This window comes from Oryctolagus cuniculus, chromosome 1, assembly GCF_051225735.1.
Source record: "Oryctolagus cuniculus isolate XC-2025 breed Fujian yellow rabbit chromosome 1, ASM5122573v1, whole genome shotgun sequence".
Classification (NCBI taxonomy): domain Eukaryota; kingdom Metazoa; phylum Chordata; class Mammalia; order Lagomorpha; family Leporidae; genus Oryctolagus; species Oryctolagus cuniculus.
Genome location: NC_142867.1, coordinates 80,564,520 through 80,581,335, shown reverse-complemented (window position 1 = coordinate 80,581,335; position 16,816 = coordinate 80,564,520). Strand labels below are relative to the sequence as shown.

Genomic DNA, 16,816 nt, shown 5'->3' with positions numbered 1-16,816 from the left:
GCATTTTGAATTTCACAACCTGGTTTTTCAGTTACCAAGAAAAAAAAAATCCATGTCCAGTACTAATGAGCTGAAAAGAAGCAATGCAAATTGATAATCAGGAAAATTAACGACAGCTTCTTCTCCTATTGTGTTGAATGCTGTGGTGCACATGTGTTATCTCCATGTTCTTTATGCATATTTCTTGTGTATATTCTGCTGGAAACTTTATTAATGACTAGTGTTACTCTAATAATTATCATAAATAGAATTGGATTATTTGTTTTATAAGTGTGTGCAGGAGGGTTTATCTAAGGACTTATTTCCATGTAACTTCATAATATTGGTGAGTACAGCAGTGCAGTATGGAAATTGCCACTGAAAGTATGGCTACAGGTCTCAAAATATATAAAAAGGAATTTAAAAATCTTCTCACAAATGGCATCCCCACATTTACCAAAAACATAGTCTATGGCGATTGTTTTAAAATTTCTGTTAAAATAAACGATTCGCACTTTCCAGGACAGGGCTCATCATTGTAACACAGCAGGTTAAGCTGCTGTTTGCTATCTTGACATTCCATGTTGGAGTACCAGTTCAAGGCCCAACTGCTTCATTTTGGATCCAGTGTCCTACTAACATGTCTGGAAAAGCAGCCGGTGATGGCCCAAATGCTTGGGTTCCTGTCATCCATGTGATGGCATCCATCTTGGCTCCATGCTTCTGCCTGGTCCAGACTTCCTGTTGTGTCCATGTGAGAAGTGAGCCAGCAGATGGAAGATCTCTCTCTCTCTCTTTCTTCCTGTGTGTGTGTGTGTGTGTGTGTGTATCTATACCTATATATATCTCACTCTGAGTTTCAAAACAATAAGTAAATCTTAAAGAGTTTACCAGGATAAATACAGATCAAATGTATGTTCATTAGTATAGAAAAGATATTTTGTGTAATAATTCAATTAAAATCTTAATGAGAAAGCACATAGCTAGATACAGGATAGGTACAGGAGGCAGAATTAATTATGTGAATATTTTGTGAATTATTTGACTAATCAATTTTAAAACATGGATTGGTTACTTTATATGACAATTGGAAAAGAGTGCAGAAAAGAAAGATTAAGATATAGCCCATAACTTATCAATAACCTAAGATGTTTTGGAAACATTTAAGAATGTTAACATGCTTCTTGCTACTAAAATATACTTCTGTTATCAATCCATAATGTCATAATCCAATTATAATATTTAGTGCATAGACTAAGTACTAATAATATAAAACTCCCCAAAGTTAGTGGATTCACCAAGGATTTTTTATCTTCTGTGTAGGAATTCATCTAATCATGGCTGGTAATAATTTTTTGTTTCAGGAGGTCACCCAAGGACCCAATTTATCTTATCAGGTTGCTCAACTAACTCCTAAAGTATTATTTCTCTCTCCTGATCAAAGATAGTTTGTGAGCACAATTTTGTTCCAGTTCCATGGGAAGAGACAGAATGAAATATAAGTGATGGCCACTTTAATGGATGTGAGTGAAAGATTTAACTCATTACTTCTATTATATCTGATGATCAGAACGTAGTAGTATGCTGTCTCTACCTATAATGTAGGCTAGGAAATGCAGGAGCTAGCAAGGCAGTTTTATGCTCAGATAAAATTCCAAGGATTCTATTATTATTTGGACTAGAGGATAATGAAATAACCATGGGCTCCTCTCTGTTTCTGTCAGTTTGCCCTTCTAACAACTCTCAGCTTCCTTCCCAAATACATTCTTCTTGCATGGAGCTCATCTAAGATCCCATGCAGTTACTGTTGTAGCTGAAAAATCCAGGACTGCAGTGAAATGTCATCTTCTCTATCAGGCTGGAATTGTATCCCCGTGACTGAGTGTCAGCTAAATACAAGTCACAGGCCTATCCCAGATTGAGAATGGAGTAGGAACAGGATAATGCCAACAAAACATTCAATCAGGAGCATATTTTAACAGAAAGTACACAACAGTGTTTGGCTGATAGTAAATTTTAACTTCTCCTGGACAGAGGCTGTGAGTAATCTCCATCCTGCTGGTGGGGTTAGTTCTTTGGGTTTACCAAACTCTTACTCTGTTCTCATCTTGTGTTTCCTTTGTCTATCATCCCCTGCTGCTTTGACTTTGTTTGGGAAGTACCTCCTTGTTCACCATCCATATCAGATAGGGACCTGGAGGTGTATGTTCTTTTTGGTGCAGAGTTGGAGGATGGGTTATTGATCTAACAATATTGGCCCTTATACACCAGGCTTGTGGTTTCCACCGTACTAAAATTCTCTCCAAATCTTTGTGGTGTTTTTGTCTAAATCCTTCCAGTCAATTCCATTTGGAGTGACCACAGATAGACATGTTTTGGGCAAACTCGTAAAGCTACTACACCCTTCCTTTTTGTTGATTGTCTTCACTTCTCCACTTACCTGTCTTATCTAAACTTAACATCAGCTACCTTAATGTCATCTGAAACTAGTGGCCCCTTTCCCTGGGTGGCTCTGAGGGGTATGCTTGTATCATGTCCTTTGCAATATGAAAATAATTAGCTGCTACACCATCCACAGTGCAAAATTAATAAGATTCCAATCCATTAAACTGCAGGTCCTAAGCAGAGCTGTGTTCCCTTCCATCTGTATTTGCAAGTGGGCCATTTCTGTGTCTAATTATCTCCTTTTATAGCATTTTTTTCTGAAAGTTCCATGGAGCAGCTAACATACACCAACACTTTGACATATTTTTTCATCCTATATTCCTCTGGAGCAACAAGCTCAGCAATGATGGGATATATTTTCAAGTTGTATATATCTTGGAATGGCATATCTAGGGAAATAACTTTTTAGCCTGCAGTGTGGTCCTCTCTGCCTGTCATGTTATGTGTTTAACTAATGCTGTGTATTCTGGCAGTACCCCACTTCTGGGAAACTATTTCTATAATAAAGAGAATAAGTGAAGCAGCTATAACTAAAACCTAGTGTATGAGATAAAGCATAATTTTATTTCTTTCTCTTCATAACAATTAAGAAATAGACCATACAGGTGAGTAGCTATTACTCATCCACAATGTCATCTAGAGTTGTAATATCTGATTTCTTCATTATAATTTGGAGTGTTGTTCTTCCAGCCATGCTTGAAGCATATTTCCAGCCCCTAATTAAGGGGAAAAAGGAAAATGGAGCATAAGCACTTTTCTCTGCATCTTTTCTGCTCATATTCCGTTTGTAGAAACAGTCAATATCTATGCCCTGTTCAAAAGATAAGATGGGGCAAGAAATTGCTAGTTGGGTAGCTTGTATGCAATTGCAACTCATGGTGTTTTATTATTAAAAGGGAATAGAGAAGAAAGATGGAAGATTGTCAGGTTCCATACTACTCCAGAGAAATTCCATTGAGATGGTGAAGACAGTTTGGTAGCAAATAATTGCACCATAGTATAACAGTTGAGCAAATGTAAATTTCCACAAAGAACTATGAATATCCAGTGGAGGCACTGTGCTATCTTTTGTAGGAGTGTAAATGAAAAGAGGTGAAGAACTGATGGAACTTGGAAAAGAGGTAAAAAGGAATTAAGGAAGTAAAACCTTTTTAATCAGAAACTTCAGTAGAATAGGAATAAAGAATCTTAAAATGTAAAATCACATTTTTTTAAAAATATTTGATCCTACACAATGGTTTTTCAAAGATATTGAATACTCCTGATATGCTGGCTTTCACATGATTGAATATGTTGTTTAGAGAGATGGATTTTCAGAAGTAATAGTAATGAAATATGACACATATAGCATATGAAGTACAGACATTACAGTGTATACCATGTACCTTTTCAATAGAATGTAATGCCTATAATCATTCTCTCAGTGTAGCCTAGTGTCACCATCTCAGGATAGAATGAGACAGGTACTTAGGCACTTGTTTAGCAAATACTCACTGACTAGAGTAGCAGCCAGGTACTCTGTGAGGCCCTGGGATTACACAAATGAATTGCACATTTTCATTGCCCTCAAGCAGTCTCATTACCAGGATAGGATACAGATAAACTAATATGTATTGTACAGTTCAACATACATTCATAGTTGAAACATTTAAACTTATATACCAAGAAGAATAAGAGGGAGCCAGCTATGAGAATGGAAATTAAAACAAAGTATTTTTAAATCTGCCAGCCTCAAATTCTTAAAGTGTACGGAAGAAAGTTTGGTTGAAGGTGAAATTCCATGGGACATTCTTTAGGATGCAGATAAAAGTTATGTATTTAATTTTTTCCCATTTATTGTTCCTGAACTTGATCTCCAATGGGTTTTAACCTAAAACCCTTGCTACATTCTGGGCAAGAGAATAAGATTTGGTGAGTGCTGTGTTCTTGTTTTGAAAACGACCTGAACTATTATTTTATGCTAGACATTCATTCCCTCATTTATTCATTCATTTATTCATTAAACATATTTTGAGTACTTACTTTGTGCCAACTACAAGATAATGAAGAAAAATTTCTGCTCTTAATACTCAATAGTCTGGTTTTTAAAAAATTCTAGAAAATAAGTCAACAAATATGGTGTGATGCAGCGAGTATGAAGTTTCAAAAAAGGACTATGGAAAGCCAGAGTAGCACAGTTGTGAGGGAGCAGTAAACATTGGCCACAAACTCACACAGGACAGAGTCCTGATCCAGCTGCAGCACATCCTTGTGAGCTCCTGGGAAGAAAGCATACCTGTCCTGCGTTTAGAAACTGCATAGGCATCACCGAGTGTAATGAAACACAAACAGCAGTACACATGGGTGGAGATGTGAGAAAACAAGATGTATTTGGGGAACAGAAATAATTACAGCAGCACAGGATATCATGTCAGCGTAGGAAGGAAAATATCAATGCGAAATAATAAAAAAAAAAGCAGACATGTTGCTTGATGTTAGGGAGTTAATAGCAGACATTAATCAAATAAGGTTAAAATTTCATAAAATGTTATTGTCCTGTGCAAAGGCCCAGTGGCATGAGGGAGCTTGGTAAGCTCAAGAAACAGAAAGGGGTTTCAATGTTTATTTCTTTCTTTCTTTTTAAAATATTTATTTTATTTATTTTTATTTGAATGGCAGAGTTAGAGAGAGAAAAAAATCTTCCAGTCTCTTGTTCACTCCCTAAATGGCTGCAGCAGTCAGGGCTGGGCAAGGCTAAAGCCAGGAGCCTGGAACTCCACCCGGATTTCTTGTGTGGGTGGCAGAGTACCAAGTACTTGGGCCATCTTCTGCTGTCTTTCCAGGGACAGCAGGAAGCTGTATCAGAAGCAGAGCAGCAGAGATTCAAACTGGAATTCCAGTATGAGATGCTTAACTGGCCAGACATTCGGTTTCCTTTCTAATGATGTGGAAGTTACGCCATTTTCCATAGACTCTTCAATTCTGATTTTGGCATGACTCTAAAACTCATAGCATTCAATATAAATTCTAATCATTTGGGCTCAAGATTTTCATCTTCTCAGGAAGTCTAGTGAGACTAGAGTAGACAGCCAATTTTTTTTTTTTAATTAAAGAAACCTTTTATTTAAGGAATACAAACTACATGGCTTTCATAAGTACAACTTTAGGAACACAGTGATTCTCCCCAGTATACTCACCTTCCCACCCACACTACCACCCCAATTCTTCCTCCCTCTCCCAATCTCAGTCTCATTCTCCACGAAGATTCATTTTCAATTAACACTTTCAATTAACTTCTATACACAGAAGACCAACTCTATACTAAGAAATTCAACAATTTGCATGAAAACAAACAAAAAAAGCTGTTCCTTAACAGTCCAGACAAGGACTGTTCAAAGTCACTTCATCTTGATGTTAATTTCACTTTTTTTTTTAAGGAAAATTAATTAGCTTTAAAGAATTACCCAAGAATGATACATCTTTTGTGAGCACTTAGACATAATTATAATACAACTCTTTGAGGACAGAGATCCTGCATAGGGAGTAAGTACATAGTGACTCCTGTTGTTAACAATTAACACTCCTATGTATGACATCAGTGATCACCCTAGGCTCTTGACATGAGCTGCCTAGGCTATGGAAGGCTTTTGAATCCACAAACTCTGTCAGTATTTAGACGAGGCCATAAACAGTGGAAGTTCTCTCCTTCCTTCAGAGAAAAATAACTCTAGAATGCCAATTTATTTCCTTAACATTTCAGAACTGTTTGAGGATGCAAGCAGAAACCTGGAAGCAGGTGTCAAAAATTTTTATTTGTTTGATTTTTGTTTTCCTGTTTAAAACCTAAGGAACAATAAAATTCTACAAACATCCAGGAATTTTTTTTTGTTAATGATTGTGCTCAAGAAATGCTGAACAAGAAGAAGGATAATTGATGGCACAGACAATAGACCACCGTCTTTTCAAAGTGTGCACAGTGTCTGCAGTATGAAGGGCAACTGCTGAATCTCTAACATCTGGGATGATCATGGAGTGTTGCCAATCACAGCTGCACTTGGTGTCTAAAGCATTAGAACTCTGGACATTTCCATGTCCTGGTTCAACAATGGTTACACATTGCAGAGGAAACTGGGATACTGGCTCCCAGAAATATACTTCTTAATACCACAGTTGCCTTGGGACAGTTAGTTACTGTTTATGTGTCTCTCCTTCTTCTATAAAATTCAGATAAGGAATGGTCCTATCCATCTTATAGAAGGGATCTGAGGATAAAAAAAAAAATGAAATACAATAGGACATCTGCTATGAAATGAGAATATGTAGCTAGTTTCTATGGGAGTTGAAGATGTTATTATTTCTTAAAATCATTAATTGTGAAATATTAATTATCATTAGTGAACATAGTGGTGAATGATTTTTTTGGCATTTAGAAATTGCCCTATTGAAGCAAATACTTGGATAGCTTTTTTTCTTTTTTAAAAGACTTTATTGCGATATCATTGATATATAAAAATTGTGTATATTTATTCATTGAAAAATGGTCACCGTTTACTTATTTTTGAAATTTTATCAGCCTACAAAATCCAGAAGTTTGGAAAAATGTTTTATGTAGGTCAACTCTTAAAATTCATTATTATTCAGTTTTTGTCAATAAGCTTTCCTGAACTTCTTCATTCTGGAGGTCTTAAATTGCCTTCACTTCTGCAAGCTTTGTTTTCCAGCAAAGAGCATCTGGTCCTTGAGGGCATAAGAACCTCTTCAACTTCCTCAGTATTTTTAGGGAGCTGGCCAAGCCATGTGAGTGAACAGTAGACATTCCTAAATAACTGAATCAGATGATGGTTTATACTTGTTTTGTATGGAAATGGCCATGAGTCACTGTCTGGACCTTGTCCCCAGACTTGTGAATGCTAAGTACTTGGACCACTTCTCAGTGGCTCCCTAGTGGACCCTTCTGTCTTGTCAAGGGCCTTGGGTACACAGTGTGGTTTCCTTTTCTCTTTAATGTCCTTGTCAGTTAGACTTCTGGGATTGTTTCACACATTCTACCAGTTACGCTGCATCTTGGGATAGAGTTTTCCTAGTTTCCTCTTTTATGTTCTGAAGAAAAATACACAGGCTCTTTTCATTTTATGTTTTATTACAAGTTTCTCAGATATAGATAACAAAAATGGTAAATGAAATCAAGTTACAATGGCCAGGAAATCTTATTCAGTTCAATCAGACAAACATCCTAGCATCGAATTTTTGACTTTTAAAAGAGTTTTTTTATTATTATTATTTTGAAAGAGTTAAGAGAGCGTAGGAGGGTGCGCGCATGCAAGAAAGAAAGATGTCTTCTATCCTCTAGTTCACGCTCCAGATGGCTGCAACAGGCAGCACCAGGCCAGGTCAAAGCTCAGAGCTTCATCCAGGTCTCCCACGTGAGTAGCAGAGATCCAAACACTTGGGCCATCTTCTGCTGCTTTTCCCAAGCTATTAACAGGGAGCTGGATCGGGAGTAGAGCAGCTGGGACACGAACCAGCGCCCATACGAGATGAGATGCTGGCATCGCAGATGGAAGCTTTACCTGCTATGCCACAATGCCAGACCTTAATTTTTGACTTCTTGATAGATATGCTAACCAGGAATCAATCTTTTAAGATGAATTTCTTCAAAAATTCTACTCTAAAGTCCGGGAATGAAAATTGAATTAATTTAAATGCAATAGTAGGCTAAATGATAACCATCCAAAGATACCAGATCTGAATCCCAGAAATCTGTAAATGTTATTTTATAATGAAAAAGGGACTTGGTAGATGTGATTAAATTAAGAATATTGGTGTGACGCCTTTATTAAGTAGGTGAGCCCTAACTGCAATCACAAGCATCTTTATAAGAGAGAAGCAGAGATGAGTTTACTCAAATTCAAACAGAAGAGAAGGCAATGGACCATGAGACAGAGATTGGGGTTACACATTCCAAGTCATGGATGCCAGTAACTACCAGAATATGGAAAAGGCAAGGATTGTGGTCCTGTCAACACCTTGTTTTTGATTGGAAGGAGAAACTGATGCTAGATTTTTGGCTGTTAGAATTGTGAGGCAATAAAGTCCTGTTTTTTTGTTTTTGTTTTTGTTTTTTAATCACAAAGTCTGTGGTAATGTGTTACCGCAGCCTTAGGAAACTAATACATGTGCACACTTATTTCAAATGCATATGGTTTGATCTCTGGGTAAGTGACACCTATATCAAGGGGTTTTTGCCCAGTTAATTCTGTTCTGGGAGCTGATTACCAAGTTAGGCAGAAACTCTTCTTGCACTATGGGACAGTTACAAGTAAGAAACTGGAATTTGAGAACAGCACAGCAAGAAGGATGATGTACTTAACCACTATTTATTCATTTAATAAACTTTGCCTAAATCCCCACTATGTGTCAAGCTTTGTGTCCCGTTCAGCAATAAAAATTGAATAATAAGGCTAATTTATCGGGAGACTTAAGCACATCATATTCTAGAACTAAATGTGTGGAAAGTGTAGTCATGATCACTTGCACAAATTGTTATGAACACACTGAAGAGGGCACACTTCCAGGATGAGTCTGTGTGTGTATGGTAGGGAAGTGGACTAGGAAATGCTTCATGGGAAGATATGCCTCTGTGCTGTGTGTAGTAATAAAGTAGGATGAAGGGGAAACTTTTGTCAGTTTTTCCATAGGCATTTCTGGGTTAAGCAATAAATAATAGGTCAAGAACATCTCTAACTGCCAGAGTGTATAGTTAGCACATGATGATCAGTGTTAAATCACAAATTTTAAAAACACAAATTTTGCATTATTTCAGCCGAAAACAAAAATGTCATGTGAGTTTTTCTTGTAAATTCTTTTCCTAGCAAAACTATGATTTTTAGTACATGAAATACTGAGATAGCTACAGAATTCTCTGCTCATTACATTACTTTCTTAGTTTGGGAGAGACAATAAACTCTTATATAAAACAGTCTGGGTTACAGACAATTATATTGCAAAGAACCTCATTAATGAGAGTTCTTCGCAACCCAGACAATAGTTCTGTCCCTTGAGGATGGCTTGAAGAACTGTTTTAAGTCAACATAAATAGATCCGGGCCCCTTTCACAAAACTATGAAATAATAGTGATTTGGTATAAAAAGTGACATTTGTACTGTATTGTGTCATGTTACAAAAGGCTTTCAAAAAGAGCCGGATTATGAGCAGCTGAACTTAAATAAACCTTCTTTGCCACCTCAGGCAAGTTTCTTCATTTCTGTTAGTTTCAGTTTCCTGTCTTTAGAGCGAAGGTGCTCCTAACATCCTCAGGGAGAATGGCTATAAGAATTTAGGGAGATTTTTGTATATTAAGTACCAAGGACAGTGACTGACACTTAGTAGGTACATAATTTAGAGCTGCATCCATTATATAAAAATGTTAAAATTTATTTTTGTTTACCTGAAAGGAATAGAAGGAAAAAAAGAGACACACACAGAGAGAGATCTTTGATTGGCTGGTTCACTTCTCAAATGCTGGCAACAGGTGGGTCTGGGCTAAGCTAAAGCCAGGAGTCTGGAACTTATTACAGGTCTTTTAAGTGGGTGGCAGGGACCCAAGTACTTGGGCCATCAGCTGCTGCCTCCCAAGAGGCACATTGGCAGGAACCTAGCGTCAGAAGCAGAGCATGCACTTGAACTCAGGCACTCTGATTTGGGATGCAAGTGTCCCAGCAGCACCTTAACCACTGAGCCAAACAGTCACCCTTGGACTCATTATTTTTGTCCTCTTTTTTTGTTATTGCATTGGAAGTAGCTGAGTTTTGAAAAATTGTCTTTTTATTCTGCTATTCTTCAATTGCTTCACTCTTCTCAACTCAGGGCAGTAATCTACCCATTTTGCCAGCCAAAGCCCCCAGCTTTGAAATCAAAGCCCCAGGAGTACTGATATGCCCTAGAATTTGATCTTTTCCCATAGTTAATACTCACTAGATTCTCCACGCGTTCTTTTCCTACTCATTGAGGTATTGCATGGTCGATAGGAATATGGTATTATTTATAAATAATATGCTCCACAACTCTAGAGAGATATGGGGCAGTTTCCAGGATTTGCTCATGAAACAGAAAAATCATATATCAGAAATAAATGATGGTGGCTGGTGCTGTGCTGCAGTGGGTTATAGCCCCTGCCTGCAGTGTTGGCATCCTATATGGGCGCTGGTTCAAGTCTGGGCTGTGCCACCTCCAATCCGGCTTCCTGTTAATGAGCCTGAGAAAGCAGTTAGAAGGTGGACCAGTCCTTGGGCCCCTGCACCCTTGTGGGAGACCCGGATCCTGGCTTTGGATTGGCCCAGCTCTGGCCATTGCAGACATTTAGGGAATGAACCAGTGGATGGAAAACCTCTCTCTATCACCCCCCCCCCCCCTCCAACTCTGACTTTCAAATAAATAAATGATGGACTATTAGAGAATTGCATGAAATCTAATTGGGATTTGACATAGATTCGTTGAATTTTCAAGCTGAAGGTTATAATCATTAATCAATTGACTAAATTAATCGAGATAAATCCATTGCATATAGAAGGGCATAATGATTTTCTAAAGAAATTTTAGATTCAATTAGATTCTATGGCCAGTGTTGAAAAATGCAGTTAAAAAAATGGCTTGAAAGGCATGAGATGAGGCTACCAGTGGTAAACCTTTTATGTTAAGTATTAGCTGTTAAATTAAATCTTGATTTAATAAATATTTAACACACCTATTTTGCATTAGACATTCAGCCACTTAAATGCTTTATTTTTGCCCTCTTCCTTGCCTGTGTGATTGGTAACCTGAGTCAGTTCCTCAGTTCTGATCCTTCATTGGGCCTCCAGTACAAGTTTGAAAGGAATCCTATAACTAATCAGACTCCGAATTCCTAAATAGAATGAATCTGAGCTTTCCTAAAGCCCCTGCGAATTACGTCAGCTTTAACCATTAACCCGCTGGGCACTTGTTCAGCTATGCCTGAAAGGCTTTACCTCAGTACCTGATGGGGTGGGGCAGGCGGATTAAGAAGGGGGCGGCGGTGGGAGGCTTTAGGTAAGGGTTGGGGGCAGGGGACGTGTGCTTGGGGGTGGGACCAGTCACTCAGAGTGGGCGTCAGAAGGGGGACGCTAGTACACAAAAGGCCATTTCCGGCTCAAATTTCCATAAAAAGCCTGTGAGTTAAACTTTTTTTGAGGGGGCCGGGAATCAATCAGTCCATAAGAAGTAGTTGTGTGCGTGACGAACTGAGGGGTGGGGTGGGGCGGGGGTCCCATTCTCAGCAGCTCTGCGTGTCCGGCTGCACACCTCTGCGGGTGGTGTGGAGCAGGGCAGGCCGGGCTAGACTGCGGGGACGCCTCCGAGTTCCTTACCCGGGACATCCTGAGCGGCGGCAGCCACAACAACGGGCTCGCCCCCAGACAAAGGGCCGGCGCGGCGGCGAACACTGCACAGCCGGGCAGCAGCCGCGGGGCGCGCTGCGGGCGCCAGGTCGGGCCGCAGACCGGCCAGGGCAGACGCGGCGCGGGTCGAGCCGGGTCGCGGAGCCCGCCCGGGCTGGCTCGGTGCCGCGCCTCGGAACTTCCACTCAGTCTTTGACCCCGGGTCCCCGCCGCCCCCGCCCCCGCAGGCCGCGGCACTGTAACCGCTGCCTGCGCCGCCGCGCGCTCCTTTTCGGTGTGCAGGCGTGGAGCGCAGCACCGGGGCCGACGGCATGGATGTGTCCTGGAGAAGCTGGCTGGCCAACGAAGGGGTTAAACACCTCTGCCTGGTAGGATGGCGCGCGGGGGCTCCGTAGGCGTTTTGTCTCTCCTGCCTCGATTTTGATTCAATCCCTGAGCGTGCACCGGTGGGACGCTGAAAGGGGGAGTTTTGTCTCCAATTCGAATGGTCTCAACTAACAAAACTTGACGCCGCCGTTAAAACCTGCAGATAATGATTGCTGGTTTCCTCCAAGTGCATGGGAATTTCTCTACACAGGGATGTGGGAGCGGATGTGGAGGAAGGGAAGTCACTCTAAGTGAACACAGCTTTTTCTTAAGCCTTTAAACACATGTGTCCCCTTTGCTGTTTTCCCTGAGTGCTGCTCTTTTGCTTGGGCCATGGTGATGCCCTTCATTTCTTAGCCTCAATTTGCACTTCAAGGGGCCTATCTACAGATCACTTAGGAGAGCTACTTGCAACCCACAGGCTTGATCTCAGGTGGAGGGGTTAGCTAAGGTCAGATTAGTCTTCCTTTGCTTGGATTTCACCCTGCTGGTCCATTGCATATGTTTTCTGTAATTACTAGTTGAGGCCCCATTTAAAGTTCTCTAAGGAATACACTTGTGGTCTTCATTCATCAGGTAATGTTTATTTTTAATTTTTTCTCTCTCCCTTTGATTGGTTTAGCTCATCTGGCTTTCCCTGAATGGTCTGCTTTTCTGGAAAACCTTCCTGCTGTATAACCAAGGGCCAGAGTACCATTACCTCCACCAGATGTTAGGCGTAAGTAGAACTTGGGTTACCTGTTGGAATGGACTTAATGCTGCAGACTTAGCCACCAGACTTGGTCAGTTCTTCCAGTCATTCCAGAAGTTTTTGTTGTGCATGTTCAGAACATTTGTTGACCTCTGAAATGGTCAGGTTTTCATAATTTATCATTTGTACTTGTGCAAGTTAAAAAGACTGGCTCTTAAAAACCAAAGGTAGTATCTGCTAAAGTGAAATGAATGAACCTGCCAGACTAGGCCATTAGTGCCGAAGAGAAGTTGCTACTTCTGCCAGCTGCAAAGTGCTTTGAGGATTTGCTTCATGGAGGAACAACCGATGACAAGCTTTTAGTTTTCACTTATCCAGGCTTTCAGCCTGCCCTTAAGCTTATCCAGAGATTTCTGCACTGTTTCCTTTCACTGACTGTTCTTGCAAAGTATGTGTCTAGGGGTTATTCATTTCTGGGTGTTTTTCAGTGGCTTGCCTGAGGCTGTATTTTGGTCTAATATGAGAATGATATTGTGCAAAACTTTGATTTGTTTCATGTTGATATCTTTATTTTTTTCTATTTTCTGAACTTCTTCTTTCCCATTTGACCCCTTATCAAAAAACAGTGTGAACTGACAGCATCTTACTTTGTTTGAGAAGACTGCATTTTTCCAAGCAACAAGCAACCAACCTAAAACATTGCAAAAATTGCAAAATCTGCAAAAGCAGATTTTGTCCTTCTTTCTCATTGGTAATGAAAACATGCTCTAAAGAGATGCATTGTTCTGTTTTTCATGGCTTAATGATTATTTAAAGTTAGTTCAGATGAATCCAGTGGAACCATTTCTCTGTTTCATGCTGTACCTATACTGACTTTACTTACCTTTAAATTTTAGAGCCTAAATTATTCACTGGCACATGGAAAAACTGCAATAAATTGCAGCTGAATTAATTAACTAATATCTTATACAACAAAGGGATGATTTTCCTGATCTATTGGTCACATAATTTCTATTTTTTGAGATTTGACATCTATGATTTAGCTAATAGAATGAGAAAAATCTTAAAGACAAATATTTTATTGATCATTCCTTTTTTAAAAAATATTTATTTCTTTATTTGAAAGGCAGAGTCATAGTGACTGGGGAGAGAGAGAGAGGTTGAAAGAGATTTTCCATCTGTTGGTTCACTCCCCCAAATGACCACAACAGCCAGGACTGGGATAAGCAAAAAGCAGGAGCCTAGAACTCCATCTGGGCCTCCCACGAAAGTGGCAGGGATTCTTGTACTTGCACCATCATCAGCTTCCCAGGCATGTTAGCAGGGAGTTGGATAAGAAGTAGAGTAGCCAGGACTGTAACCATCACTCCAGTATTGGACTTGGGCATCCCAACTGGCAGGTTAACAGTGTCACAATACCTGCTCCTTTATTGGTAATCTTCCTCCCCTCCCCTCCCCTCCCCTCCCCTTTCCTCCCCTCTCCTCTCTTATTCTCTCCCTCCCTCCCCTCCCCCCTTGCTCCTGTCCTCTCTCTTCTTTCCCCTTCCCCTTCCTCCCTTCCTTCCTTCCTGTCAGCCTTTCATCCAGCCATCCAGAAACTGTTGTGAAAGCTGTGCTTTTCAAATAGGCACATACAGTGTAAGGGATATTCTTTGGGTGTGAGTTAATGAACAGGAAGTATTTCAGTGGGAACTTGGTCTGACTTATTATATAACTTGAACTTGGAGAAACCTCTTGAAAGTTAGGATGGCAAAATTTGCTCTGGATCAAGTGGTATTTGTGTTAATATAAAATCTTAGAATTGGAAACTTATTGCAATAACTTGCAAAGCCATGACTGAACTTTGGATTTTAGCTCTGTGACATAGTATAAGTTAAAATAACAATTTCGTTTAAAAAACTAATTATGTTGGAATCAAGAGAATTGGATGCTAAATAACAACTCAAATTTATTTTTATGACAAGTTAGATATGATTAAGATTTTGACATACATACACAGAAGCTTCAAAAAGTTTCTGGAAATGAAATTTAAAGAAAATTTTGTTTTGGTGCAAAACATCTTAAAACCCATGCACAAATGGGGTCTTCAGAACTTTAATGGAAAATGAGTAATATGAAAAATGCATAATTTCAAAAATTTGGCATGAAAATAAATTTATCTTTTAATTCTTTTTCCATGAACTTTTTTGAAGGACTCATTTGTATACTTAGATAACTGAAATATTTAAAAGATTTGGAAATATGTTTTAACTGTCTGTTTCCATTCCACTTTGGTGCTTTTGTTTAAATGACATAACAGGGTGAGAACAGCCATTTAGACTAGTGAGTAAGAAGCCCACTTTCTATTTGGAGTACCTGGATTTGATTCTTGACTCTGGCTCCTGACTTGAGCTTTCTGCAATTGCAGACTCTGGGAGACAGTGATGATGACTCAGGTTACTGGGTTCCTGTCACCCACACGGGAAACTTAGATCGAGTTCCCAGCATCCAGCTTCAGTTCTGACCCAGCCAGCCTTGGTCATTATGGGCATTTCAGGAGAGAATCAGTAGATGAGAGCTCTCTGTCTCTGTCTCTTTCTCCCTCTCCTTTCTCCTTCCCTCCTCTTCTCTCACCTTTCCTCTCTCCCACTCAAATAAATACATTTTAAAAAATGACGGGTTAATGAGGTTGAAGACTGCTGGTACATAATCATATAGCACAGCCTCAATAAATATTGAGCACAGGAATAAAGAAAAAAACAAAATAAAACAAAACAGAAAACCTGAAATGAATGGAAGGATAGGACCAAAAAGGGCGTCTGCAGACTGGGAAAGAGGTCATTAAAAATTAGTTTTCTTGGAAACAATAATTATAGTGAGTTGATCTTTAAGCTATGGAGTCAGGATTTAACAGTTTATCAAGGGTCACTGTGGGAAGTGGTAGTTTTTCATATGGACATATGCTGAAAGCTGAAATATGCCTTTCAAAATTCTCATTTTGCAGTAATTACTCATTATGAATGTTATTTTTTAAAAAATTATTTATCTGAAAGCCAGAGTTACAGAGAGAGAGAGAGAGAGAGAGAGAGAATGAATGAATATCTTCCATTAGCTGATTCGAGAGAGAGAGAGAGAGAGAGAGAGAATGAATGAATATCTTCCATTAGCTGATTCACTCCCCAGATGGTTGCAATGGCCAGGGCTGGGCCAGGACAAAGCCAGGAGCCAGGAGCTCCATGTGGATCTTCCATATGGGTGGTAAGGGCCCAGGCACTTGGGCCATTTTCTGCTGATTTCCCAAGTGAATTAGCAGGGAGCTGGTTCTAAAGTGGAGCAGTTTGGACTTGAATTGTCATTCATATGAGATGTCAGCATTGCAGGTGGTAGTTTAACCCACTATGCCACAATACCAGTCCCCTGATTTTTCTACTCATTAATTTATCTAAAACATTTTGAACTAAATATTTTCGGCCTATATATAATTTGTTAGTGGAAAAAGAACTATGGTTTTACTATTTGGTTTATGAAAGAGCATTTAATGTTGTTTGTCTTAGGGCCTTTCTTTTCTAATCCTATGATTTTGATACTGTTTCATTGCATAAATTTGTAAGCACTTTTCAAATTGCAAAGAAATATAGTAATGAAATGGAATTAATTATAAAATTATGTTGCTGGCTTCCATATCTTTAATGATTATATTTTATTAACTTAATGGCTTAGATCAATGTATCTTAGAGTTTATTACTCAGCTCCACCATGGTATAAATTTAGAAATCCTGAAGAGAACATAAAGATTCTAAAATTATACTTTTCTTATAGGTTCATGAAAATCATTAGTGTTTCTGAAAGTTAATTTGCTTATCTCACTATAAAACACAAAGAGAAATACTATTTCCACTTGCTGAACATTTTGATAATAGCATTGAATATAAAGGTTTCTGTCATTCATCTGAAAATTATAAAG

General features: G+C 39.1%; 1 protein-coding gene across 5 annotated transcripts in view; it reads left to right on the top strand.

Moving 5' to 3' along the window:
* The window catches only part of NOX4 (NADPH oxidase 4), a 208,546-nt gene that overhangs the window by 2,856 nt on the left and 188,874 nt on the right, over positions 1-16,816 (top strand). For 2 of the 5 annotated variants that reach the window (XM_089311743.1, XM_089311732.1), the window contains exon 2: positions 12,805-12,900. Coding sequence is in view for 2 of the 5 variants with exons in the window: in XM_089311732.1 (XP_089167858.1) it covers positions 12,892-12,900 (9 nt within the window). In the remaining 3 variants the exon portion in view is untranslated. Of the gene's footprint in view, positions 1-11,875; positions 12,185-12,804; positions 12,901-16,816 lie in introns of those variants that run through there. The other 3 variants (XM_002708641.6, XM_070076632.2, XM_089311746.1) reach the window with 3 other exon arrangements.